This window comes from Scyliorhinus canicula, chromosome 12, assembly GCF_902713615.1.
Source record: "Scyliorhinus canicula chromosome 12, sScyCan1.1, whole genome shotgun sequence".
Classification (NCBI taxonomy): Eukaryota; Metazoa; Chordata; class Chondrichthyes; order Carcharhiniformes; family Scyliorhinidae; genus Scyliorhinus; species Scyliorhinus canicula.
In genome coordinates, this window is record NC_052157.1 from 52,808,703 (window position 1) to 52,835,065 (window position 26,363).

Consider the following 26,363-nt stretch of genomic DNA (forward strand, 5'->3'; position numbering starts at 1 on the left):
CCGGCTTACTCACTTTTCCAACTTCTTCCATCGGGCAGGAGATACAGAAGTCTGAGAACACGCACGAACAGACTCAAAAACAGCTTCTTCCCCACTGTCACCAGACTCCTAAATGACCCTCTTATTGACTGACCTCATTAACACTACACCCTGTATGCTTCAACCGATGCCAATGCTTATGTAGTTACATTGTATATCTTGTATTTTCTTGAATTTTGGTTAATTCCCTTTTCTTCCCATGTACTGAATGATCTGTTGAGCTGCTTGCAGAAAAATACTTTTAACTGTACCTCGGTACATGTGACAATAAACAAATCCAATCCAATTCAATCCAATATGGAGACCGGAAGTGAATGTAGTAATCTATGTGTGGTCCAACCAAGGAATGGAAACCAGAACTGTGCACAGAGATTTAAGTAAGGTCTAACTGAGGGATATGGAGATCGGAATTGTGCACAGTGCTCTGAGTGTGGTCTAACAGAGGGATATGGATACTGGAACTGTGCACAGTGCTCCAAGTGAGCTCTAACCAAGAGATATGGAGATCATAACTGTGCACAGTGCTCCAAGTGTGCTCCAACCAAGGAATATAGAAACAGGAACTGTGAACAGTGATCCAAGTCTGGTCTCACCGAGGGAGATGGAGACCGGAAATTAATGCAGTGCTCTATGTATGGCCTAACCAAGGAATATGGAAAACGGGACTCTGCATAGGGATTTAAGTACAGTCTAACCAAGAGATCCAGAGAGAAAAACTGTGCACAGTGTGCCAAGTGTGGTCTAACCAAGGGATATGGAGACTAGAACAGTGCACAGTGCTCCAAGTGCAGTATAACCAAGGGTTATGAAGACCGGAACTGTAAACAGTGCCCCATTTGTGGTGTAACCAAGCAATATGGAAACCGGGACTTTGCACAGGGATTAAAGTGAGGGCTAACCAAAGAATGCGGAGACAAGAACTGTGCACAGTGCTCCAAGTGTGGTCAAACTGAGGGACAAGGAGATTGAAACTGTGCACAGTGCCCCAAGTGTGGTCTAACCGATGGATATGGAGACTAGAACTGTGCAAAGTGCTCCCAGTGTGGTCTAACTGAGGGATATGGAGATTGAAACTGTGCACAATGCCCCAAGTGTGGTCTAACCAAAGGACGTAGAGACCAGAACTGTGTGTAGTGCCCCAGGTCTTCTCTAACAAAGGGATATGGAGACAAGAACTGTGCACAGTGCTCCAAGTGTGGTCTAACCAAAGAATATGGAGACTGGAATTGTGTACAATGCTCCAGGTACGGTCTATTCAAAGGATATGGAGACCAGAACTGTGCACAGTGCTCCAAGTGTGGTCTAACCAAAGGATATGGAGACTGGAATTGTGTACAATGCTCCAAATATGGTCTATTCAAAGGATATGGAGACCAGAACTGTGCACAGTGCGCCAAGGGTGGTCTAATCAAGGGATATGGAGACCAGAATTGTGCACAATGCTCCCAGTGTGGAGTAACCAAGGGATTCTGGAACTATAACTACCGCGTTGGTCACTTGCAGAGTCTCGACGATGTTTACCCTACCTTGAACCGTTCACTTGCTCAACCTCCCGCTTCACCATCACACGGCTGGTTGGAGTGTTCCAGTCTGGATCTGCCATCTCTGGGCTCGCTTTCCCAGGCTGACTATAATCACCAATCTCTGTCTTCATCAGTTGGGAGGCAGCGAATGAAGATTCATAAAGAGCCTGGTCTTCACTCACAACAGAAAGAGCTTCCTGGTGAAAGAAAATAATACACTGAGCATTAACTTCAGAATCAGACACACTGACTCTCACTGGGGTACAGGTTCCACACACACTGACTCTCACTGGGGTACAGGTTTCACACACACTGACTCTCACTGGGGTACAGGTTCCACACACACTGACTCTCACTGGGGTACGGGTTCCACACACACTGACTCTCACTGGGGTACGGGTTCGACACACACTGACTCTCACTGGGGTACAGGTACCACACACTGACTCTCACTGGGGTACGGGTTCCACACACACACTGACTCTCACTGGGGTACGGGTTCCACACACACTGACTCTCACTGGGGTACGGGTTCCACACACACTGACTCTCACTGGGGTACGGGTTCCACACACACTGACTCTCACTGGGGTACAGGTTCCACACACACTGACTCTCACTGGGGTACGGGTTCCACACACACTGACTCTCACTGGGGTACAGGTTCCACACACACTGACTCTCACTGGGGTTCAGGTTCCACACACACTGACTCTCACTGGGGTACGGGTTCCACACACACTGACTCTCACTGGGGTACGGGTTCCACACACACACTGACTCTCACTGGGGTACGGGTTCCACACACACTGACTCTCACTGGGGTACGGGTTCCACACACACTGACTCTCACTGGGGTACAGGTTCCACACACACTGACTCTCACTGGGGTACAGGTTCCACACACACTGATTCTCACTGGGGTACGGGCTACACACACACTGACTCTCACTGGGGTACGGGTTCCACACACACTGACTCTCACTGGGGTACGGGTTCCACACACACTGACTCTCACTGGGGTACGGGTTCCACACACACTGACTCTCACTGGGGTACGGGTTCCACACACACTGACTCTCACTGGGGTACGGGCTACACACACTGACTCTCACTGGGGTACGGGTTCCTCACACACTGACTCTCACTGGGGTACGGGTTCCACACACACTGACTCTCACTGGGGGGTAGGGGTCCACACACACTGACTCTCACTGGGGTACGGGTTCCACACACACTGACTCTCACTGGGGTAGGGGTCCACACACACTGACTCTCACTGGGGTGCGTGTTCCACACACACTGACTCTCACTGGGGTACAGGTTCCACACACACTTACTCTCACTGGGGTACGGGTTCCACACATACTGACTCTCACTGGGGTACAGGTTCCACACACACCGACTCTCACTGGGGTACGGGTTCCACACACTGACTCTCACTGGGATACGGGTTCCACACACACTGACTCTCACTGGGGTACGGGATCCACACACACTGACACTCACTGGAGTACGGGTTCCACACACACTGACTCTCCCTGGGGTATGGGTTCCACACACACTGACTCTCACTGGGGTACGGGTTCCACACACACTGACTCTCACTGGGGTACCGGTTCCACACACACTGACCCTCACTGGAGTACGGGTTCCACACAAACTGACTCTCACTGGGGTACGGGTTGCACACACACTGACTCTCTCTGGGGTACGGGGTCCACACACACTGACTCTCACTGGGGTATGGGTTCCACACACACTGACTCTCACTGGGGTACGGGTTCCACACACACTGACTCTCACTGGGGTACGGGTTCCACACACACTGACTCTCACTGGTGTACGGGTTCCACACACACTGACTCTCACTGGGGTACGGGTTCCACACACACTGACTCTCACTGGGGTACGGGTTCCACACACACTGACTCTCACTGGGGTACGGGATCCACACACACCGATTCTCACTGGGGTACGGGTTCCACACACACTGACTCTCACTGGGGTACGGGTTCCACACACACTGACTCTCACTGGGGTACGGGATCCACACACACCGATTCTCACTGGGGTACGGGTTCCACACACACTGACTCTCACTGGGGTACGGGATCCACACCCACTGACTCTCACTGGGGTACGGGTTCCACACACACTGACTTTCACTGGGGTACAGGTTCCACACACACTGACTCTCACTGGGGTTCAGGTTCCACACACACTGACTCTCACTGGGGTACGGGTTCCACACACACTGACTCTCACTGGGGTACGGGTTCCACACACACTGACTCTCACTGGGGTACAGGTTCCACACACACTGATTCTCACTGGGGTACGGGCTACACACACTGACTCTCACTGGGGTACGGGTTCCACACACACTGACTCTCACTGGGGTACGGGCTACACACACTGACTCTCACTGGGGTACGGGTTCCACACACACTGACTCTCACTGGGGTACGGGCTACACACACTGACTCTCACTGGGGTACAGGTTCCACATACACTGAATCTCACTGGGTTACGGGTTCCACACACACTGACTCTCACTGGGGGGTAGGGGTCCACACACACTGACTCTCACTGGGGTACGGGTTCCACACACACTGACTCTCACTGGGGGTAGGGGTCCACACACACTGACTCTCACTGGGGTGCGTGTTCCACACACACTGACTCTCACTGGGGTACAGGTTCCACACACACTTACTCTCACTGGGGTACGGGTTCCACACATACTGACTCTCACTGGGGTACAGGTTCCACACACACCGACTCTCACTGGGGTGCGGGTTCCACACACTGACTCTCACTGGAGTACGGGTTCCACACACACCGACTCTCACTGGGGTATGGGTTCCACACACACTGACTCTCACTGGGGTACGGGTTCCACACACACTGACTCTCACTGGGGTACGGGTCCCACACACACTGACTCTCACTGGGGTACGGGTTCCACACACACTGACTCTCACTGGGGTACGGGTTCCACACACACTGACTCTCACTGGGGTACCGGTTCCACACACACTGACTCTCACTGGAGTACGGGTTCCACACACACTGACTCTCTCTGGGGTACGGGGTCCACACACACTGACTCTCACTGGGGTATGGGTTCCACACACACTGACTCTCACTGGGGTACGGGTTCCACACACACTGACTCTCACTGGGGTACGGGTTCCACACACACTGACTCTCACTGCGGTACGGGTTCCACACACACTGACTCTCACTGGGGTACGGGTTCCACACACACTGACTCTCACTGGGGTACGGGATCCACACACACCGATTCTCACTGGGGTACGGGTTCCACACACACTGACTCTCACTGCGGTACGGGTTCCACACACACTGACTCTCACTGGGGTACGGGTTCCACACACACTGACTCTCACTGGGGTACGGGATCCACACACACCGATTCTCACTGGGGTACGGGTTCCACACACACTGACTCTCACTGGGGTACGGGATCCACACCCACTGACTCTCACTGGGGTACGGGTTCCACACACACTGACTCTCACTGGGGTACGGGTCCCACACACACTGACTCTCACTGGGGTACGGGATCCACACCCACTGACTCTCACTGGGATATGGGTTCCACACACACTGACTTTCACTGGGTATGGGTTCTAGACAAACTGGGCAGCATTCACCGCCTGCCGCACCCGTTTTCTGGTGCAGCGCGCCCCCGCTGGCAATGGTATCTTCCGTCCCGCCAACCACCCAATGGGGTTTCCCATTGTGGCCACCTCCAAATCGTTGGGAAGTCCGCGGGTGTGAGTGCGCTGCCCTGAAGCGGAGAATCACGTTGATGGAGAATCCAGCCCACTGATTTTTTCTGGGCTTATATCCATCCACGATGTCCTTCTGATTTGGTTTGTCTCTCTCTGGAGGAGACAGACCCATTTTTCTCCCCTTTTGGACAGTGTTGCTAAATGTGGTTTTTCAGGAATCGAGATGAAGAGTCATATCTGTTTTTGGATTCTAATTTACTGACAGCACTGACAGGCGTTATCTTGTATCCCTCTATAACCGACTTCTAAAATATCCCCCAGACCTCCTATCATCAGTTGTGTTAGGCTGTGGTTTAGTGGCTCCCTCAGACTATTTTAAGTGATGATTAATGGTGATATGAAGGCATGTGTTGTCCTGAGATAACTTGTGTCACGATGACATCTGTGGCCGCCATCCAATCCCTGCACTAATTTCTCTCAGCGTTAGTGCTGGAAGGGCCTAGTCCAGTGATCATGACATCTGTAACGACAGAGACACCAGGAAAGGGGACAGTTCACCAGGTCAGTGCCACCAGGTGAGGGGCAGGCCAGCCGGTGAAGGGCGGGACACCAGGTGAGGGGAGGGGGCACCAGGTGAAGGGCGTGGCAGTGGATGAGTGGTGTATCACCAGGTATGGGGCAGGCCACTAGGCGAAGGGTGGTGGAGGAGGTGAGGGGTGGAGCACCAGGTGAGCAGCAGGTCACCAAGTGAGGGGCGGTGTACCAGGTGAAATGCAGAGCTGTGGGTGAGTGGCGGGTCACCAGGTGAGTGGCGGGTCACAGGTGATGGGTGGGGCAGCAGGTGGGGAGCAGGTCATCAGATGAAGGATGAGGCACCAGGTGAAGGTCAAGGCACCAGGTGAAGGACAGGGCACCACGTGAGGTGCTGGAAACCAGGTGAGGAGCAGGGCACCAGGTGAGGCGCGGGGCATCAGGTGAGGAGGTGGGCACCAGGTGAAGAGCGGGGCACCAGGTGAAGTGTGGGGTACAGGTGAAGTATGGGCACCAGGTGAGGGGCAAGGTACCAGGTGAGTGATGGGGCACCAGGTAAGGGGTGGGGCACCAGGTGAGGGGCAGTGCACCAGGTGAGCATGATGGCTGCAGTTGGGCAATTGGACACCAAGTGAAGGACAGGACACCAGACGAGGGGCAGGGCATGAGGTGAAAGACAGCAGGTGATGTTAACTCTGCTAGTTACGACTTCCGGTGGCGGCGATGACGTAGGAAGCCGCACATTTGGGAGCTCCCGATTCAAACGGACTTTTCGGCTCTTTTTAGAGCCCAAAACGGAATTTTTTCGACGTCTCCCGGTGGGAGAAGGTGTAGTGATCAACCTTCTCCACATTTCATGCCTCGAACTCGGAGTGGAAAGCAGGAAAAAAACGGCAGCAGCTCCCCAGAAAAAACGGGGGAAGGATTCCAAAATGGCAGCCGGCGGAGCACCAGAGGAGTGGAGGCTGTGGGCGCAGGAGCAGCAAGCTGCACTCCTGCACTGTTTTGAAGATTTTAAGGCTGAGGTGCTGAGCTCTCTGCAGGAAACGAATAAAAATCTTTCGGAGATTCAGACGACCCAGGGTGCTGCCATCCAAGCGCTGCAGGAGCAGGCCGCTGAACGAGAGGAGGAGGCCGTGGTCCTCGTGAGTAAGGTGGAGGGGCACGAGGCACTCCATAAGAAGTGGCAAGACCGCTTCGAGGAGCTTGATCTCCGCATGAGGCGGAAGAATCTGAGGATCTTGGGCCTTGTGGAGGGGCTGGAGGGGTCGGATCTGACAACCAACGTGGCCATGATGCTGAACTCGCTAGTGGGGGCAGGATCTTTCCATCTGCCCCTGGAACTGGAGGGAGCCCACAGAGTACTGGCCAGGAGGCCTAAGGAGAATGAACCCCCGCGTGCGGTGCTGGTGAGGTTCCACCGGTTCAGTGATCGGGAGTGCGTGCTGCGCTGGGCCAAGAGGGTGAAGAGCAGCAATTGGGAGAATGGGGTAGTACGGATCTACCAGGATTGGAGTGCGGAGGTGGCTAAGCGGCGGTCCGGGTTTAATCGGACGAAGGAGGTGCTCTATAAGAAGAAAATAAAGTTTGGAATGTTGCAGCCTGCGCGCTTGTGGGTAACTTATTTGGAACGGCATTATTATTTTGATTCCCCGGAGGAGGCGTGGGCCTTTGTGCGGACGGAGAAGCTGGTCTCGAACTAGGGGTTGGGGGTTGCGGGGTCGGTTGTAATGCTTTATTGCTGGTTTCTGCTGTTGCTGTGTTTTTTCTGTGTTTCTGTACTTTTGTAATTTTGATATGGTTATTTATTGGGGTGTTGTTCTTTTTTCTGTTGGGGGGCATTGTTTGAGTTTTGTATTTTGCGGGGGGGGGGGGTGGTTGGGGGGTTTGTTGTATTCTGTATAGGGTTGGGGGTATGGAGTGGGGCTGGTATTTGGGAACTGCGTCAGAAGGGTGTGGTGGGGCAGTGCGAAAGCGCGGGCTTTCCTCTGGTTTCCCGCGTTTCGGGGCTGGGGGGGTGGAGATGATGACGGGGGGGGGGGGCCTTAACTGGTTCCTCCTCGCGCTGAAGCGGTGCTTTGAGGAGTGACAGGATGGGGGACGATCCCGCTTTGGGAGGGGTCGGGTTTTGGCGGGGGTTTCCAGGGCCAGCAGAAGTTAGCTGACCCACGGAAGTACAATGGAGGACGTGTCACGGCTAGGAGGATTCCTAGCCTGGGCGGGGAGGGAGGGGGGGAAAGGGGAATACCGGGTTGCTGCTGGCAGGGTCAGGAAGGAGCTGGTGTGGGCCGGGGGGAACAGAGGTGAGGTGTTGTCGCTGTGTGGACTGGGTCGGGCGGGGGGTGCTGGCCTGGGGCGGGCAGTCGACGGGCTATGGCTAGTCGACGGGGGAGGGGGGCGGGACGCCCTCTGATCTGGTTGGTCACCTGGAATGCGAGAGGACTGAATGGGCCGGTGAAGCGGTCTAGGGTGCTTGCTCATTTGAGGGGGCTAAAGGCAGATGTGGCAATGCTTCAGGAGGTCCACCTGAAGGTGGCGGACCAGGTCCGTCTGAGGAAGGGGTGGGTGGGGCAGGTTTTCCACTCTGGGTTGGATGTGAAGAACCGGGGAGTGACGATTCTGGTGGGTAAAAATGTGTCGTTTGAGGCATCTGAGGTGGTGGCGGATGCGGGAGGTAGGTTTGCTATGGTAAGGGGCAGGCTACAGGGAGAGAAGGTGGTACTTGTTAGTGTGTATGCCCCAAATTGGGATGATGCGGGCTTTATGAGGCGTATGCTGGGACGTGTCCTCGATCTAGAGGCGGGAGGTCTGATTATGGGGGGGACTTCAATACGGTGTTGGATCCTTCACTGGATCGGTCCAGCTCTAGGACGGGTAGGAGGCCGGCGGCGGCCAAGGTGCTGAGGGGGTTTATGGACCAGATGGGAGGGGTGGACCCATGGAGGTTTGTGAGGCCGAGGGCACGGGAGTACTCTTTCTTCTCCCATGTACATAGGGTTTATTCAGGGATAGACTTCTTCGTGGTGAGTAGGGGACTGATTCCGAGAGTGGAGGAGGCCGAATATTCGGCCATTGCAATCTCCGACCACGCTCCGCATTGGATGGAGCTGGAGATGGGGGAGGTGCGGGACCAGCGCCCGTTGTGGCGGTTGGATGTGGGGCTGTTGGCGGAGGAGGAGGTGGGCAGGAGGGTCCGGGCAAGTATTGAGGGGTACCTCGAGGTGAATGATGCGGGGGAGGTCTGGGTGGGGATGGTCTGGGAAGCCCTAAAGGCAGTAATTCGTGGGGAGCTGATATCCATCCGGGCACACAGGGAGAGGAGTGAGAGGGATAGACTGGTGGGGAAGATCCTGGAGGTGGATAGGAGGTACGCGGAGGCACCAGAGGAGGGATTGTTGGGGGAGAGGCGCAGCCTACAGGCTAAATTTGATTTGTTGACCACTAGAAAGGCGGAGGCACAGTGAAGGAAGGCACAAGGGGCAGTGTATGAACATGGTGAAAAGGCGAGTAGGATGCTGGCTCATCAGCTCCACAAGCGGGATGCGGCTAGGGAAATTGCTGGAGTGAGAGATAAGAGTGGGAATGTGGTGCGGAAGGGGGTAGAGGTGAATGAGGTCTTCAAGGACTTTTACGGGGAACTGTACCGGTCGGAGCCAACGGGGGAGAGGAGGGGAATGGAGAGGTTCCTTGACAGGCTTTCTTTCCCGAAGGTGCAGGAGGAGAAGGTGGAGGAGTTGGGGGCGCCGATTGAGCTGGAGGAGCTAGTTAAGGGGATCGGGCAGATGCAGTCAGGGAAGACGCCGGGGCCGAATGGGTTCCCGGTGGAGTTTTATAAAAAGTTTGTGGACCTAGTGGGCCCACTGCTGGTGCGGACACTTAATGAGGCGTGGGAGGGGGGGACTTTGCCCCCGACGATGTCGCGGGCGCTGATTTCTTTAATCTTAAAGAGGGACAAGGAGCCCCAGAAGTGTTGTTCATACAGGCCCATATCTCTCCTTAATGTGGATGCCAAGGTGCTGGCAAAGATCCTGGCCACCAGGATAGAGGACTGTGTGCCAGGGGTTGTACACGAGGATCAGACAGGTTTTGTTAAGGGAAGGCAGCTAAACACGAATGTGCGGAGGTTGTTGAATGTCATCATGATGCCGGCGATTGAGGGGGAGGCTGAAATAGTGGTGGCGCTGGATGCGGAGAAGGCCTTCGATAGAGTGGAGTGGGGGTACTTACGGGAGGTGTTGGAGAGGTTTGGATTTGGTGAAGGGTTTATTAGATGGGTGAGGCTGCTGTATGAGGCCCCGATGGCATGTGTGGCCACGAATGGGAGGAGGTCGGAGTACTTCCGGCTTTATCGAGGGACCAGGCAGGGTTGCCCCCTGTCCCCCTTGTTGTTTGCATTGGCAATCGAACCGTTGGCGATGGCGTTGAGGGATTCAGGAAGGTGGAGGGGTTTGGTACGGGGTGGGGAGGAACATAGGGTGTCGTTGTATGCCGATGACCTGCTACTGTATGTGGCGGACCCGGTGGGAGGGATGCCGGGGGTGATGGAGCTGCTAGCTGAGTTTGGGACCTTTTCAGGTTATAAACTAAATCTAGGCAAGAGTGAGGTGTTTGTGGTGCACCCTGGGGACCAGGAGGAGGGAATTGGTAGGCTCCCGCTTAGGAGGGCAGGGGAGAGTTTTAGGTACCTGGGGGTGCAGGTGGCCAGGGACTGGGGGACTCTTCACAAGTGTAATTTCACCAGGCTTGTGGATCAGATGGAGGAGGAGTTCAAGAGGTGGGACATGCTGCCATTGTCATTGGCGGGGAGGGTGCAGTCCGTCAAAATGACGGTGCTGCCGAGGTTCTTGTTCCTCTTTCAGTGCCTGCCCATCTTCATCCCCAGGGCCTTCTTTAGGAGGGTGACTAGCAGTATTTTGAGCTTTGTGTGGGAGCATGGCACTCCGAGAGTGAAGAGGGTTTCCCTGGAGCGAGGGAGGGATGGAGGCGGGCTGGCGCTGCCCAATCTTTTGGGGTACTATTGGGCGGCCAATGTGTCAATGGTACGTAAATGGGTGATGGAGGGGGGAGGGGCGGCGTGGAAAAGACTGGAATGGCGTCATGTAGAGGTACGAGCCTGGGTGCCATGGTAATGGCGCCGGTGTTCTGGCCTTTGCGTCCCTAGTAGCCCGGCGGAGGATCTTGATGCAGTGGAAAGATGCAAGGCCCCCAAGTGTGGAGAACTGGATCAGTGACATGGCGGGATTTATAAAATTGGAGAGGGTCAAATTTGCCCTGAGAGGATCAATACAAGGGTTCTATAAACGGTGGCAGCCTTTTCTGGACTTTCTGGCCCAAAGATAGGTATCTTGGTCAATAGCAGCAGCAACCCGGGGCCCGGGGGGGGGGGGGGGGGGGGGGGGGGGGGGGAGGAGGAGGAGGGGGTTCTTTATTACTGTTTCTATTTTTCCTATGGTTATTTAACTTAATATTGTGTTAATTTAAGTTGTTGTTAATATGTTTTGTTGTTCATTGAGGATGGGCGAATGTTTATGACTGTTATCATTATTGTATTTTATTGCGGTTTGTTGTTATATAAATACAAAATTTTTCAATAAAAATTAAAAAAAAAAAACTCTGCTAGTTACATCTGCAAAGAATTTGAGTATATTTGTTAAGCATGATTTCCCTGTCATAAATCCATGCTGATTTTGTCTCTCAACTTTCCAGATGCCGTGCTATGAAATCCTTGATAATGGACAAATTGATAATGGACTCTAATGCGGTCTATAATTCCCCGTTTTCTCTCGAACCTCCCTTTTTGAATGGTGGGGTTACATTCGTTACCCTCCAATCTGTAGGAACAATTCCAGAGTCTAAAGAATTATGGAAAATGACCACCAGTGGATCTATTATTTCTAGGGCCACTTCCTTAAGTACTCTGGGATAGAGATTATCAGGCCCTGGAGATTTATCTGCCTTTAATCCCATTGATTTCCCCAAAACCATTTCTCTGGTAATAATTATTTTTATCAGCTCCTCAATCCCTTGGTCTGCTTTTGGTGAATTTTAAACTATCGCTTTTTCTTGCTAAATTGTATGCCTCGTCTTTGAATCTAATACTATCTCTAATTTCCCTGGTAGAATCATAGAATCATAGAATTTACAGTGCAGAAGGAGGCCATTCGGCCCATCGAGTCTGCATCGGCCTTTGGAAAGAGCACTCTATCCAAGCCCACACATCCACCCTATCCCTGTAACCCAGTAACCCCACCTAACCTTTTTGGACATGAAGGGCAATTTAGCATGGCCAATCCACCTAACCTGTACATCTTTGGATTGTGGGAGGAAACCGGAGCACCCGGAGGAAACCCACGCAGACACGGGGAGGAAATGCAACCTCCGCACAGACAGTGACCCAGCGGGTAATCGAACCTGGGACCCTGGAGCTGTGAAGCAACTATGCTAACCACTGTGCTGCTGTGCTCTCTGTGGTGACGCCATAGTTCCCTTTCTACTCTTGCACCAGATAAGAATTAGGAGCTTTCGAGTTAACTTATTCGTTCCTTGAATGCCTGCCATTGCCTGTCCACTGTCCTTCCTTTCAGTAATGTTTCCCAGTCCGTCATGGCCAACTCATGCCTCATGACATCATAGTTTCCTTTGTAGAGATTCAGGGCCTTGGTCTCAGAATCAACTACCTCACTATCCACCATGATAAAGAATTTGATCATGTTATGGTCACTCATCCCCAAGGGTTCTCTCACAACCCGACTACCAACTAATCCTTTCTCATTGCACAACACTCAGTCTAAAATGGCCTATTCGTTTGTTGTCCTCAATGTATTGGTCCAGAAAACCACCCCGCACACAGTCCAGATATTCCACCTCTATTGTACTGTGGCTAATTTGAGTCACCCAATCTATATGCAGATTAAAGACACCCATAATCACAGATGTTCCTTTATCACATGCATCTCTGATTTCCTGTCTAACGCTATTCCCATAATTACCACTGCAGTTTGGTGGTCTGTATAGCACTCCTATGAATAATTTTTGCCCTTTGGTGTTTCTTAACTCGGCCCAGACAGATTCCACATTGTCTGTGCTAATATCTTGCCTCAATATTGTATCAATATCCTTTTAAATCAATTACTCGAAGCATGAACTCTTTTTCCTCTCCCCACAGATTCTGCCGGACGTACCTCCTGAGTTTTTCCAGCGTCTTCTGTACTTGCTTCAGATTCCAGCCCCTGCAATATTTTGTTTTTGAGTAGCAGAAAGTGAGTGCTGGCGAGTTCAGACCCCGTCTCCCTTTTGGGATTCCTTTCTCCATGACGGAGACGGTTTTTAAAAATTAGTTATTGGGATGCGGGCGTCTTTGGCTGGGCCCAGCATTCATTGCCAATCCCTAATTCTCACTTGAGAAGATGGTGGTGAGCCGCCTTCTTGAACCGCTGCAGTCCCCTGCTGTGTAGGTACAGCCACAGTGCTGTTAGGGAGGGAGTTCCAGGATTTTGCCTCAGCGACAGTGAAGGAACGGTCGATATATTTCTAAGTCGGGATGGCGAGCGGTTTGGAGAGGAACCTCCAGGTGGCGGTGTTCCAAGGTACCCGCTGCTCTTGTCCTTCTAGATGGTAATGGCCGTGGGTTGGCAAGGTGCTGGTGCTCCTAAGGAGCCTTGGTGAGTCCCTGCAGTACACACGGCATCCACTGTGCGTGTGGTGGTGGTGGAGGGAGGTTTTTCTATTCATTTATGGGATGTGGGCATCGCTGGCTAGTCCAGCATTTATTGCCCATCCCAAAGGAAAGACGGCGCTGTCCAAACCCAGAGGTCATTTATTGCCCATACCTAGTTGTCCTTCAGAAGGTGGTGGCGAGCTGCCTTCTTGAACCCGCTGCGGTCCCTGCGGTGTAGGTACACCCACAGTGCTGTTAGGGAGGGAGTTCCAGGATTTTGTGCAACGGATACCAGTCAAGTGGGGCTGCTTTGACCTGGATGCTGTGCTTCTTGGAGCTGCACTCATGTGAAGAGTATTCCATCACACTCCTGACTTGTGCCTTGTAGATGGGGGACAAGCTTTGGAGGGAGTCAGGAGGCGAGTTATTCGTCACATTATTCCCAGCCTCTGACCTGCCCTGGTAACCACAGTATTAATATGCCTGGTCCAGGGCGGCACGGTGACACAATGGTTAGCACTGCTGCCTCAAAGCACCACAGACCAGGGTCCAATTCCGGCCTTGGGTCACTGTTTGTTTGGAGTTTGTATGTTCTCCTACATGAGTTTCCTCCAGGTGCTCCGGTTTCCTCCCACAGTCCAAAGATGTGCAGGTTAGATGGGTCAGCCTTGATAAAATACTTTTAGTATCCAGTGATGTGCAATTTAGAATATGGGGTTACGGGGATAGAGCGGGGTGGACATGGATAGAGTGCTCTTTTTAAGGGTTGGTGCAGACTTGATGGGCCAAATGGCCTCCTTCTGCAAGTTTCTAGTCAATGGTAACCCCCCAGGAGGTGATGGTGGGGGAGGGGGTTCAATTATGGTAAATCCATTGAATGTCAAGGTACAATGGTTAGATCCTCACTTGTTGGCGACGGCCATTGACTGGTACTTACGTGGTGCAGATGCTATTTACCTGGATATTGTCCAGGTCTTGCTGCATTTGGACATAGGCTGCTACAGTATCTGAGGAGTCGTGAAGGGGACTGAACATTATGCAATCATCAGCAAACATCCCCATATCTGCCCTTATGACGGAAGGAAGGTCATTAGTGAAACAGCTGAAGATGGTTGGACCAAGGTCACTACATTGAGGAACTCCCACAGTGATATCCTGGGACTGAGATAATTGAACTCCAACCACCACAACCATCCTCCTTTGTGCTCTGTATGACTCCAACTAACAGAGGATTTTTCCCCGATTCCAATTGACTCCAGTTTTGATACGGCTCCTTGATGCCGTACTCAATAAAATGGTGCCTTGATGTCAAGGACCATCACTCTCACCTCACCTTCGGCATTCAGTTTGAACCAAGGCTCTCATGTGGTCAGGAGCTAAGTGGGTTTCCTCCAGGTGCTCCGGTTTCCTCCCACAGTCCAAAGATGTGCATGTTAGGTGGATTGTCCATGCTAAATTGCCCTTAGTGTCCTTAGGTGGGGTTGCGGGGTAGGGTGGAGGTGTGGAGATGGGAAGGAGGTGTGGGCTTGAGTGGAGTGCTCTTTCCAAGGGCCGGTGCCGACTCAATGGGCTGAATGGCCTCCTTCTGCACATGTAAATTCTATGATTCTATAATTCTTTGATTCTGAGTGACCCTGGCGGAACCCAAACTGAGCATCCGAGAACAGGTATAGTTGCCGCTTAGTGCCGCTTGATAGCACTGTTGATGACTCCTTCCATCACTTCACTGATGATGGAGAGTAGACTGATATGGCGGTAATTGGCTGGGTTGGATTGGCTGTTTTTTGGGTTCAGGACATACCTGGGCAATTTTCCACATTGCTGGGTCGATGCCAGTGTTGTAGCTGTACTGGAACAGCTTGGTTAGGGGTGCAGCAAGCTCTGGAGCCCAAGTCTTCAGTACTATTGCCGGAATATTGTCAGGGCCAAAAGCGTTTGCAGTGTCCAGTGCCTTCAGCCATTTCTTGATATCACATGGAGTGTATCGTATCGGCTGAATACTGACATCAGTGATGCTGGTGACCGAGATGACTCATCCACTGTTGGGCTCGCAATTCTTCGCTTTGCCTGGTGCTGCTCCTGCCAGGCCCTCCTGCACTCTGCATTGAACCAGGGTTGATCCCCTGGCTTGATGTAATGGCAGAGTGGGGATGTGCTGGGCCATGAAACATTGAAACATATAAAATAGGAGCATTTGGCCCTTCGAGTCTGCGCCATCGTTCATTATGATCATGGCTGATCAGCTAACTCAGTAGCCTAATCCCGCTTTCCCCCCAAGGGGAACTCTAAGGGGCTGGTTTAGCTCACTCAGCTAAATTGCTGGCTTTTAAAGCAGACCAAGCAGGCCAGCAGCACGGTTCGATTCCCGTACCAGCCTCCCCGCACAGGTGCCAGAATGTGGCGACTAGGGCCTTTTCACAGTAACTTCATTGAAGCCTACTCGTGACAATAAGTGATTTTCATTTTTTTCATTTTTTCATATCCTTTGACCCCTTCGCCCTAAGTGCTATATCTAACTGTTTCTTGAAAACAAATGTATTGGCCTCAACTATTTCCTGTGGTAAATAATTCCACAGGCTCACCAATCTCTGGGTGAAGAAATTTCTCCTCATCTCTGTCTTCAATGGTCTGCCCCGTATCCTCGGACTGTGAATCCTGGTTATGGACACACCCACATTGGGAACATCCTTCCTGCAGCTACCCTGTCTAGTTCTGTTAGAATTTTATAGGTTTCTACGAAATCCCCCTTATTCTTCTGAACTCCAGTGAATGCAATCCTAACCGGTTCAATCTCTCCTCACACGTCAGTCCTGCCATCCCTGGAATCAGTCTGGTAAACCTTTGCTGCAGTCCCTCTATAGCTAGAACATCCTTCCTCAGATAAGGAGACCAAAATTGCACACAATATTCCAGGTGTGGCCTCAGCAAGGCCCTGTATAATTGCAGCAAGCCATCCCTGCTCCTGTACTCGAATCCTCTCGCAATGAAGGCCAGCATACCGTTTATCGCCACACTTACCTTCAGTGACTGGTGTACGAGGACACCCAAGTCTCATAGCATATTCTCCTTCCTAATTTATGGCCATTCAGATAATAGTCTGCCTTCTCGCTTTTGCTACCAAAGTGGAGAACCTCGCATTTATCCAAATTATACTGCATCAGTCATTAATTTGCCCACTCACTCAACTTGTCCAAATCACACCGAAGGATCTCTGCATCCTCCTCACAGCTCACCCCCACCCCCCCAACTTGGTGCCATCTGCAAACTTGGAGATATTATATTTGTTCCCTCTTCTAAATCATTAATATACATTGTGAATAGCTGGGGTCCCAGCACCGATCCCTGTGGTACCCCACTAATCACTGCCTGCCAATTTGAAAAAATCAGTTAATTCCTTCTCTTTGTTTCCTGTCTGCCAACCAGTTTTCTATCCATCTCAATACACTACCCCTAATCCCATGCGCTTTAAGTTAACATGCAAATCTCTTATGATGGACTTTGTCAAAAGGTTTCTGAAATTCCAAATATACCACATCCAATGGCTCCCCCCCTCGTCAACTCTACAAGTTACATCCTCGAAGAATTCCAGCAGATTTGCCAAGCATGATTTCCCCTTCCTAAATCCATGCTGATTCTGTCCAATCTTGCCACTGTTTCCTAAGTGCTCAGCTATAAAATCTTTGATAATGGGTTCGAGAATTTTCTCTACTCCCGACGTCAGGCTTACTGGTCTATAATTCCCTGTTTTATCCCCACCTCCCTTTTTAAATAGCGGAGTTACATTAGCTACCCTCCAATCCCCAGGATCAGATGGAGGATACAGATTGTGATTGAGTACAATTCTGCTGTTGCTGATGGCCCACAGCATCTCATGGATGCCCAATCTTGAGTTGCTAGATCTATTCGAACTCTATCCTATGCAGATGATGGTAGTGCCACACGACACAATGGAGGGCAGCCTCAATGTGAAGATGGGACTTTGTGTCCACAAGGACTGCACAGGAGTGTATGTAGAGATGCATATAAGTGTAAGTAAGACCGACCATAAGACCATAAGACATAGGAGCAGAATTAGGCCACTCGGCCCATCGAGTCTGCTCCGCCATTCAATCATGGCTGATATTTTTCTCATCCCCATTCTCCTGCCTTCTCCCCATAACCCTTGATCCCCTTATTGATCAAGAACATATCTATCTCTGTCGTAAAGGCACTCAGTGATTTGGCCTCCACAGCCTTCTGCGGCAGAGAGCCTTATACAGCCTCCAAAGTACATCTCTGCTCTTATATTCTAGCCACTTGACATGAATACTAACATTGCATTTGCCTTCCTAACTGCTGACTGAACCTGCACATTAACCTTAAGAGAATCTAGAACTCCTAAGTCCCTTTTTTCTTCTGATTTCCTCAGCCTTTTCCCATTTAGAAAATAGTCTATGTCTCCTTTCTTCCTACCAAAGTGCATAACCTCACACTTTTCCACATTTTATTCCATCTGCCACTTCATTGCCCACTCTCCTAGCCTGTCCAAGTCCTTCTGCAGTCCCCCTGCTTCCTCAATATGACCTGTCCCTCTGCATATCTTTGTATCATCTGCAAACGTAGCAACAGTGCCTTCAGTTCCTTCTTTCAGATCGTTAATGTATATTGTGAAAAGTTGAGGTCCCAACACCGATCCCTGAGGCACACCACCATTCATTGGCTACCATCCTGAAAAAGACCCCTTTATCCCAATTCTCTGTCTTCTGCCAGTCAGTCAATCCTCTATCCATGCCAGGATCGTACCTTTAACACCATGGGCATATAGAGCTATGTATAAGTGTATGTAGAGCTGTGTATAAGTGCATGTACAGCTGTATATCAGTGTATGTAGAGCTGTACAGGAGTGTAAATAGAGATGCTTATCACTGTATGTACAGCTGTATATCAGTGCATGACGAGCTGTGGATAGGTGCGTGTAGAGCTCTGTATAAGCATATGTAGAGCTGTGTATCAGTGTTTGTACAGCTGTACAGCAGTGTATGTAGAGTTGTGTATAAATGTATGTCGAGCAATACAGGTGTGTAAATAGAGATGTGTATAAGTATATGTACAGCTGTATATCAGTGTATGTACAGCTGTGGATAAGTGCATGTAAAGCTGTATACCAGTTTATGTAGAGTTGTGTTTAAGTTTACATAGAACATAGAACATAGAACATAGAACGATACAGCACAGTACAGGCCCTTCGGCCCACGATGTTGCACCGACATGGGAAGTCAAAAACTAAAGGCCATCTAACATACACTATGCCATTATCATCCATATGCTTATCAAATAAACTTTTAAATGCCCTCAATGTTGGCGAGTTCACTACTGTTGCAGGTAGGGCATTCCACGGCCTCACCACTCTTTGCGTAAAAAACCTATCTCTGACGTCTGTCCTATATCTATTACCCCTCAATTTAAGGCTATGTCCCCTCGTGCTAGCCACCTCCATCCGCGGGAGAAGGCTCTCACTGTCCACCCTATCTAACCCTCTGATCATTTTGTATGCCTCTATTAAGTCACCTCTTAACCTTCTTCTCTCTAACGAAAACAACCTCAAGTCCATCAGCCTTTCCTCATAAGATTTTCCCTCCATACCAGGCAACATCCTGGTAAATCTCCTCTGCACCCGTTCCAAAGCTTCCACGTCCTTCCTATAATGAGGCGACCAGAACTGTACGCAATACTCCAAATGCGGCCGTACCAGAGTTTTGTACAGCTGCAACATGACCTCATGGCTCCGGAACTCAATCCCTCTACCAATAAAGGCCAACACACCATAGGCCTTCTTCACAACCCTATCAACCTGGGTGGCAACTTTCAGGGATCTATGTACATGGACACCGAGATCCCTCTGCTCATCCACACTGCCAAGAATTTTACCATTAGCCAAGTATTCCGCATTCCTGTTTTTCTTTCCAAAGTGAATCACCTCACACTTCTCTACATTGAACTCCATTTGCCACCTCTCAGCCCAGCTCTGCAGCTTATCTATGTCCCTCTGTAACCTGCAACATCCTTCCACACTGTCTACAACTCCACCGACTTTAGTGTCGTCTGCAAATTTACTCACCCAAGCTTCTGTGCCCTCCTCTAGGTCATTTATAAAAATGATAAACAGCAATGGCCCCAGAACAGATCCTTTTGGTACGCCACTCGTAACTGAACTCCATTCTGAACATTTGCCATCAACCACCACCCTCTGTCTTCTTTCAACTAGCCAATTTCTGATCCACATCTCTAAATCACCCTCAATCCCCAGCCTCCGTATTTTCTGTAATAGCCGACCGTGGGGAACCTTATCAAACGCTTTACTGATATCCATATACACCACATCAACTGCTCTACCCTCGTCTACCTGTTCAGTCACCTTCTCAAAGAACTCGATAAGGTTTGTGAGGCATGACCTACCCTTCACAAAACTATGCTGACTATCCCTAATCATATTATTCCTATCTAGATGATTATAAATCGTATCTCTTATAATCCTCTCGAAGACTTTACCCACAACAGACGTGAGGCTCACCGGCCTATAGTTACCGGGGTTATCTCTACTCCCCTTCTTGAACAAAGGGACCACATTTGCTACCCTCCAGTCCTCTGGCACTATTCCTGTAGCCAATGATGACATAAAAATCAAAGCCAAAGGCTCAGCAATCTCTTCCCTGGCTTCCCAGAGAATCCTAGGATAAATCCCATCAGGCCCCGGGGACTTATCTATTTTCACCTTGTCCAGAATTGCCAACACTTCTTCCCTACGCACCTCAATGCCATCTATTCTAATAGCCTGGGTCTCAGCATTCTCCTCCACAACATTATCTTTTTCCTGAGTGAATACTGACGAAAAGTATTCATTTAGTATCTCGCTTATCTCCCCAGCCTCCACACACAACTTCCCACCACTGTCCTTGACTGGCCCTACTCTTACCCTAGTCATTCTTTTATTCCTGACATACCTATAGAAAGCTTTTGGGTTTTCCTTGATCCTACCTGCCAAAGAATTCTCATGTCCCCTCCTTGCTCGTCTTAGCTCTCTCTTTAGATCCTTCCTCGCTTCCTTGTAACTATCAAGCGCCCCAACTGAAACTTCACGCCTCATCTTCACATAGGCCTCCTTCTTCCTCTTAACAAGAGATTCCACTTCTTTGGTAAACCACGGTTCCCTCGCTCGACCCCTTCCTCCCTGCCTGACTGGTACGTACTTATCAAGAACACACAATAGCTGTTCCTTGAACAAGCTCCACATATCCAGTGTGCCCAACCCTTGCAGCCTACTTCTCCAACCTACACATCCTAAGTCATGTCTAATGGCATCATAATTGCCCTTCCCCCAGCTATAACTCTTGCCCTGCGGGGTATACTTATCCCTTTCCATCACTAACGTAAAGGTCACCGAATTGTGGTCACTGTTTCCAAAGTGCTCACCTACCTCCAGATCTAACACCTGGCCTGGTTCATTACCCAAAACCAAATCCAATGTGGCCTCGCCTCTTGTTGGCCTGTCAACATATTGTGTCAGGAAACCCTCCTGCACACATTGTACAAAGAACGACCCATCTAATGTACTCGAACTATATCTTTTCCAGTCAATATTTGGAAAGTTAAAATCTCCCATAACAACTACCCTGTTACTTTCGCTCTTTTCCAGAATCATCTTCGCCATCCTTTCCTCTACACCCCTAGAACTATTAGGTGGCCTATAGAAAACTCCCAACAGGGTGACCTCTCCTTTCCTGTTTCTAACCTCAGCCCATACTACCTCGGAAGAAGAGTCCCCATCTAGCATCCTTTCCGCCACAGTAATACTGTCCTTGACTAGCAGCGCCACACCTCCCCCTCTTTTGCCCCCTTCTCTGAGCTTACTAAAACACCTAAACCCCGGAACCTGCAACAACCATTCCTGTCCCTGCTCTATCCATGTCTCTGAAATGGCCACAACATCGAAGTCCCAGGTACCAACCCATGCTGCCAGTTCCCCTACCTTATTTCGTATACTCCTGGCATTGAAGTAGACACACTTCAAACCACCTACCTGAACACTGGCACCCTCCTGCGAAGTCAAATCTGTGCTCCTGACCGCTATACTCTCAATCTCCCGTACCCCAAAACTACAATCCAGGTTCCCATGCCCCTGCTGAATTAGTTTAAACCCCCCCAAAGAGCACTAACAAATCTCCCCCCCAGGATATTGGTGCCCCTCAGGTTCCGATGTAGACCATCCTGTCTATAGAGGTCCCACCTTCCCCAGAAAGAGCCCCAGTTATCCAGAAATCTGAATCCCTCCCGCCTGCACCATCCCTGTAGCCACGTGTTTAATTGCTCTCTCTCCCTATTCCTCGTCTCACTATCACGTGGCACGGGCAACAACCCAGAGATAACAACTCTGTTTGTTCTCGCTCTGAGCTTCCATCCTAGCTCCCTAAAGGCCTGCCTGACATCCTTGTCCCCTTTCCTACCTATGTCGTTAGTGCCAATGTGGACTACAACTTGGGGCTGCTCCCCCTCCCCCTTAAGGACCCGGAAAACACGATCCGATACATCACGTACCCTTGCACCTGGGAGGCAACATACCAAACATGAGTCTCTCTCGCTCCCACAAAATCTCCTATCTGTGCCCCTGACTATTGAGTCCCCAATTACTAATGTTCTACTCCTTTCCCCCCTTCCCTTCTGAGCAACAGGGACAGACTCCGTGCCAGAGGCCCGTACCCCATGGCTTACCCCTGGTAAGTCGTCCCCCCCACAAGTATCCAAAACGGTATACTTGTTACTCAGGGGAACGACCGCAGGGGGTCCCTGCACTGACTGCTTCTTCCCAGTCCCTCTTACAGTTACCTATCTATCTCCAGTCTTTGGTGTAACTACTTCCCTGAAGGTCCTATCTATGATCCCCTCTGCCTCCCGAATGATCCGAAGTTCATCCAACTCAAGATCCAGGTCCCTAACACGTTTTTTGAGGAGCTGGAGTTAGGTGCACTTCCCACAGATGAAATCAGCAGGGACACTGACGGCGTCCCTCACCTCAAACATTCTGCAGGAGGAGCATTGTACTGCAATTGGATATCTGTGTATGTAAAGCAATGTATAAGTGCATGTATAGCTGGATATCAGTGTATGTAGAATTGTTCAGGAGAGTATATGCAATTGTGTATAAGTCTATGTAGAGCTGTGTATAAGTGTATGTAGAGCTGTGAATAAGTGCATGTACAGTTGTATATCAATGGATGTAGAACTGTACAGGAGAGCATATGCAATTGTGTATAAGTCTATGCAGAGCTGTGTATAAGCGTATGTAGAGCTGTGTATAAGTGTATGTAGAGCTGTGAATAAATGCATGTACAGTTGCATATCAGTGTAGGTAGAGCTGTGTAAGTGTATGTAAAGCTGTGTATGAGTGTATTTAGAGCTGTGTATCAATATATGTAACATGGTACAGGAATGTATGTAGAGCTGTGTACAAGTGTTTGTACAGCTGTATATCAGGGTATGTAGAGCTGTGGACAAGTGTATGTAGAGCTGTGTTTAAGTGTATGTAGAACCGTGTATAACAGAATGCAGAGCTGTATTCAAAATTTATGTAGAGCTTTGTGTTAGCATATGTTGAGCTGTGTATAAATGTATGTACCTGTATATCAGTGTATGTAGAGCTGTGTATAAGTGTATGTAGAGCTATGTGTAAGCGTATGTAGAACTGTGTGTAAGTGTATGTAGAGCTGTGTGTAAGTGTGTGTAGAGCTGTGTATAAGAGTATGTAAAGCTGTGTGTAAGTGTATGTAGAGCTGTGTGTAAGTGTATGTAGAGCTGTGTGTAAGTGTATGTAGAGCTGTGTGTAAGTGTATGTAGAGCTGTGTGTAAGTGTATGTAGAGCTGTGTGTAAGTGTATGTAGAGCTGTGTGTAAGTGTATGTAGAGCTGTGTGTAAGTGTATGTAGAGCTGTGTGTAAGTGTATGTAGAGCTGTGTGTAAGTGCGTGTAGAGCTGTGTGTAAGTGCGTGTAGAGCTGTGTGTAAGTGTATGTAGAGCTGTGTGTAAGTGTATGTAGAGCTGTGTGTAAGTGTATATAGAGCTGTGTGTAAGTGTATGTAGAGCTGTGTGTAAGTGTGTAAGTGTATGTAGAGCTGTGTGCAAGTGTATGTAGAGCTGTGTGTAAGTGTATATAGAGCTGTGTGTAAGTGTATGTAGAGCTGTGTGTAAGTGTATAAGTGTACGTAGAGCTGTGTATAAGTGTATGTAGAGCTGTGTGTAAGTGCGTGTAAAACTCCGTATAAGTTTATCTTGAAGTGATGAGGAAGTTGCGTCACCATTTCACAAGCACATTGTGACATGCGAGAGAATTGGGCAATAGTGATGTTGTGCTATTTGGGACAGACTGCACTTTCAGACTCTGTTTTCTCGACTGAAGTCAAAAAACTTAGACTTCAGAATGCTTTCTCCACAATGACATCGGTTGACCGGCCCAGACACGGTCATTGCAGAATAACATCAAGTTTAACGTCACTATTTGAAGGCAATTAATTGACACTGTCCCCATCAAATACTCCCACGGCATGTACAGCATGGGGTTAGATACAGAGTAAAGCTCCCTCTACACTGTCCCCATCAAACACTCTCAGGACAGGTACAGCACAGGGTTAAATACAGAGTAAAGCTCCCTCTGCACTGTCCCCATCAAACACTCCCAGGAGAGGTGTAGCACGGGGCTGAATACAGAGTAAAGTTCCCTCTACACTGTCCCTATCAAACACTACCAGGACAGGTACAGCATGGGGTGAGATACAGAGTAAAGCTCCCTCTACACTGTCCCCATCAAACACTCTCAGGACAGGTACAGCACAGGGTTAGATACAGAGTAAAGCTCCCTCTACACTGTCCCCATCAAACACTCCCAGGAAGGTACAGCACGGGGTTCGATGCAGAGTAAAGCTACCTCTACACTGTCCCCATCAAACACTCTCAGGACAGGTACAGCACAGGGTTAGATACAGAGTAAAGCTCCCTCTACACTGTCCCCATCAAACACTCCCAGGACAGGTACAGCACGGGGTTAGATGCAGAGTAAAGCTCCCTCTACACTGTTCTCATCAAAAACTCCCAGGACAGGTACAGCACGGGGTTAGATACAGAGTAAAGCTCCCTCTACACTGTCCCCATCAAACACTCACAGGACAGGTACATCACGGGGTTAGATACAGAGTAAAGCTTCCTCTACACTGTCCCCATCAAACACTCCCAGGACAGGTACAATACGGGGTTAAATACAGAGTAAAGCTCCCTCTGAACTGTCCCCATCAAACATTCTCAGGACAGGTACAGCACGGGGTTAGATACAGAGTAAAGCTCCCTCCACACTAACCCCATCAAACACTCCCAGGACAGGTACAATACGGGGTTAAATACAGAGTAAAGCTCCCTCTGAACTGTCCCCATCAAACATTCTCAGGACATGTACAGCACGGGGTTAGATACAGAGTAAAGCTCCCTTGACACTGTCCTCATCAAACACTCTCAGGACAGGTACAGCGCGGAGTGAGATACAGAGTAAAGCTCCCTCGACACTGTCCCCATCAAACACTCCCAGGACAGATACAGCACGGGGTTAGATACAGAGTAAAGCTTCCTCTACACTGTCCCCATCAAACACTCCCAGGACAGGTACAATACGGGGTTAGATACAGAGTAAAGCTTCCTCTACACTGTCCCCATCAAACACTCCCAGGACAGGTACAATACGGGGTTAGATACAGAGTAAAGCTCCCTCTACACTGTCCCCATCAAACACTCCCAGCACAGGTACAATACAGGGTTAGATACAGAGTAAATCTCCTTGTACACTGTCCCCATCAAACACTCCCAGGACAGGGGACTTCTGGTGGCAGCCATGAAGCTACCAAATTTGGTAGCATCCGCTGGTTTAGCTCACTGGGCTAAATCGCTGGATTTTAAAGCAGACCAAGCAGGCCAGCAGCACGGTTCGATTCCCGTACCAGCCTCCCCGGACAGGCGCAGGAATGTGGCGACTAGGGGCTTTTCACAGTAACTTAATTGAAGCCTACTCGTGACAATAAGCGATTTTCATTTCGAGGTGGAATGTATTGGTCCTTTCCCCATCTAACGGGTTGAAGTCTGGATGGAAAAAGGTGTAGGAGTACCTGGAGAAGGTGAAATGAAAATCGCTCTTGTCACAAGTAGGCTTCAAATGAAGTTACTGTGAAAAGCCCCTAGTCACCACATTCCGGTGCCTGTTCGGGGAGGCTAGTGCAGGAATTGAACCGTGCTGCTGGCCTGCCTTGGTCTGCTTTAAAAACCAGCTCTTTAGCCCTGTGCTAAACCAGCCCCTTTGGTGTGTCTGGTGGAAAGATCTATGAACTAGGAGTGGATCGAAAAGAAGGGAGTTGGTGAAGCAGGAGAGTCTTTGTGCACTGCTGGTTAAAATGGTGGAGGGCAAAGGGCCTGTTCTGCCTGCCTAGTGGTCAACAGAGCAGCAGGGGGACTTCTTAAATGAAAAGTTCAGCCAGCAGAAAAGGGAAGCTCCGGAGGACTTAGCCAAGGTGGCAGAGCCGCTCAAAGCAGGGAACCTGTGGAGGTTTGGGAGGCCAAGAGCAAAGGAAGTTGTGTATTTTTCCCATGTGGAAAGGGTGTGCTCCCAGATTGACTTTTTGTGGTGGACAAGGCGTTGTTGGTGGGGGTGGTCGATTCAGAATATTCAGCGATTGTGGTCTCATACCATGCGCCACACTGGGTGGATTTGCAAATGGACGGGAGGGGCGGGTAGAGGGTGGTGGGGTGGCCAGTGCCCGCAGTGGAGGCTGGATGTGGGGCTGTTGGC

The 26,363-nt window shown here is 50.1% G+C and overlaps 1 protein-coding gene across 1 annotated transcript in view; it reads right to left on the reverse strand.

Moving 5' to 3' along the window:
- Positions 1 to 26,363, reverse strand: part of LOC119974238 (retroviral integration site protein Fli-1 homolog) — a 95,568-nt gene that overhangs the window by 3,795 nt on the left and 65,410 nt on the right. Inside the window, exon 2 of the mRNA XM_038813007.1 lies at positions 1,566 to 1,759. Coding sequence (XP_038668935.1) covers positions 1,566 to 1,759 — 194 coding nt within the window. The remainder of the gene's footprint in view (positions 1 to 1,565; positions 1,760 to 26,363) is intronic.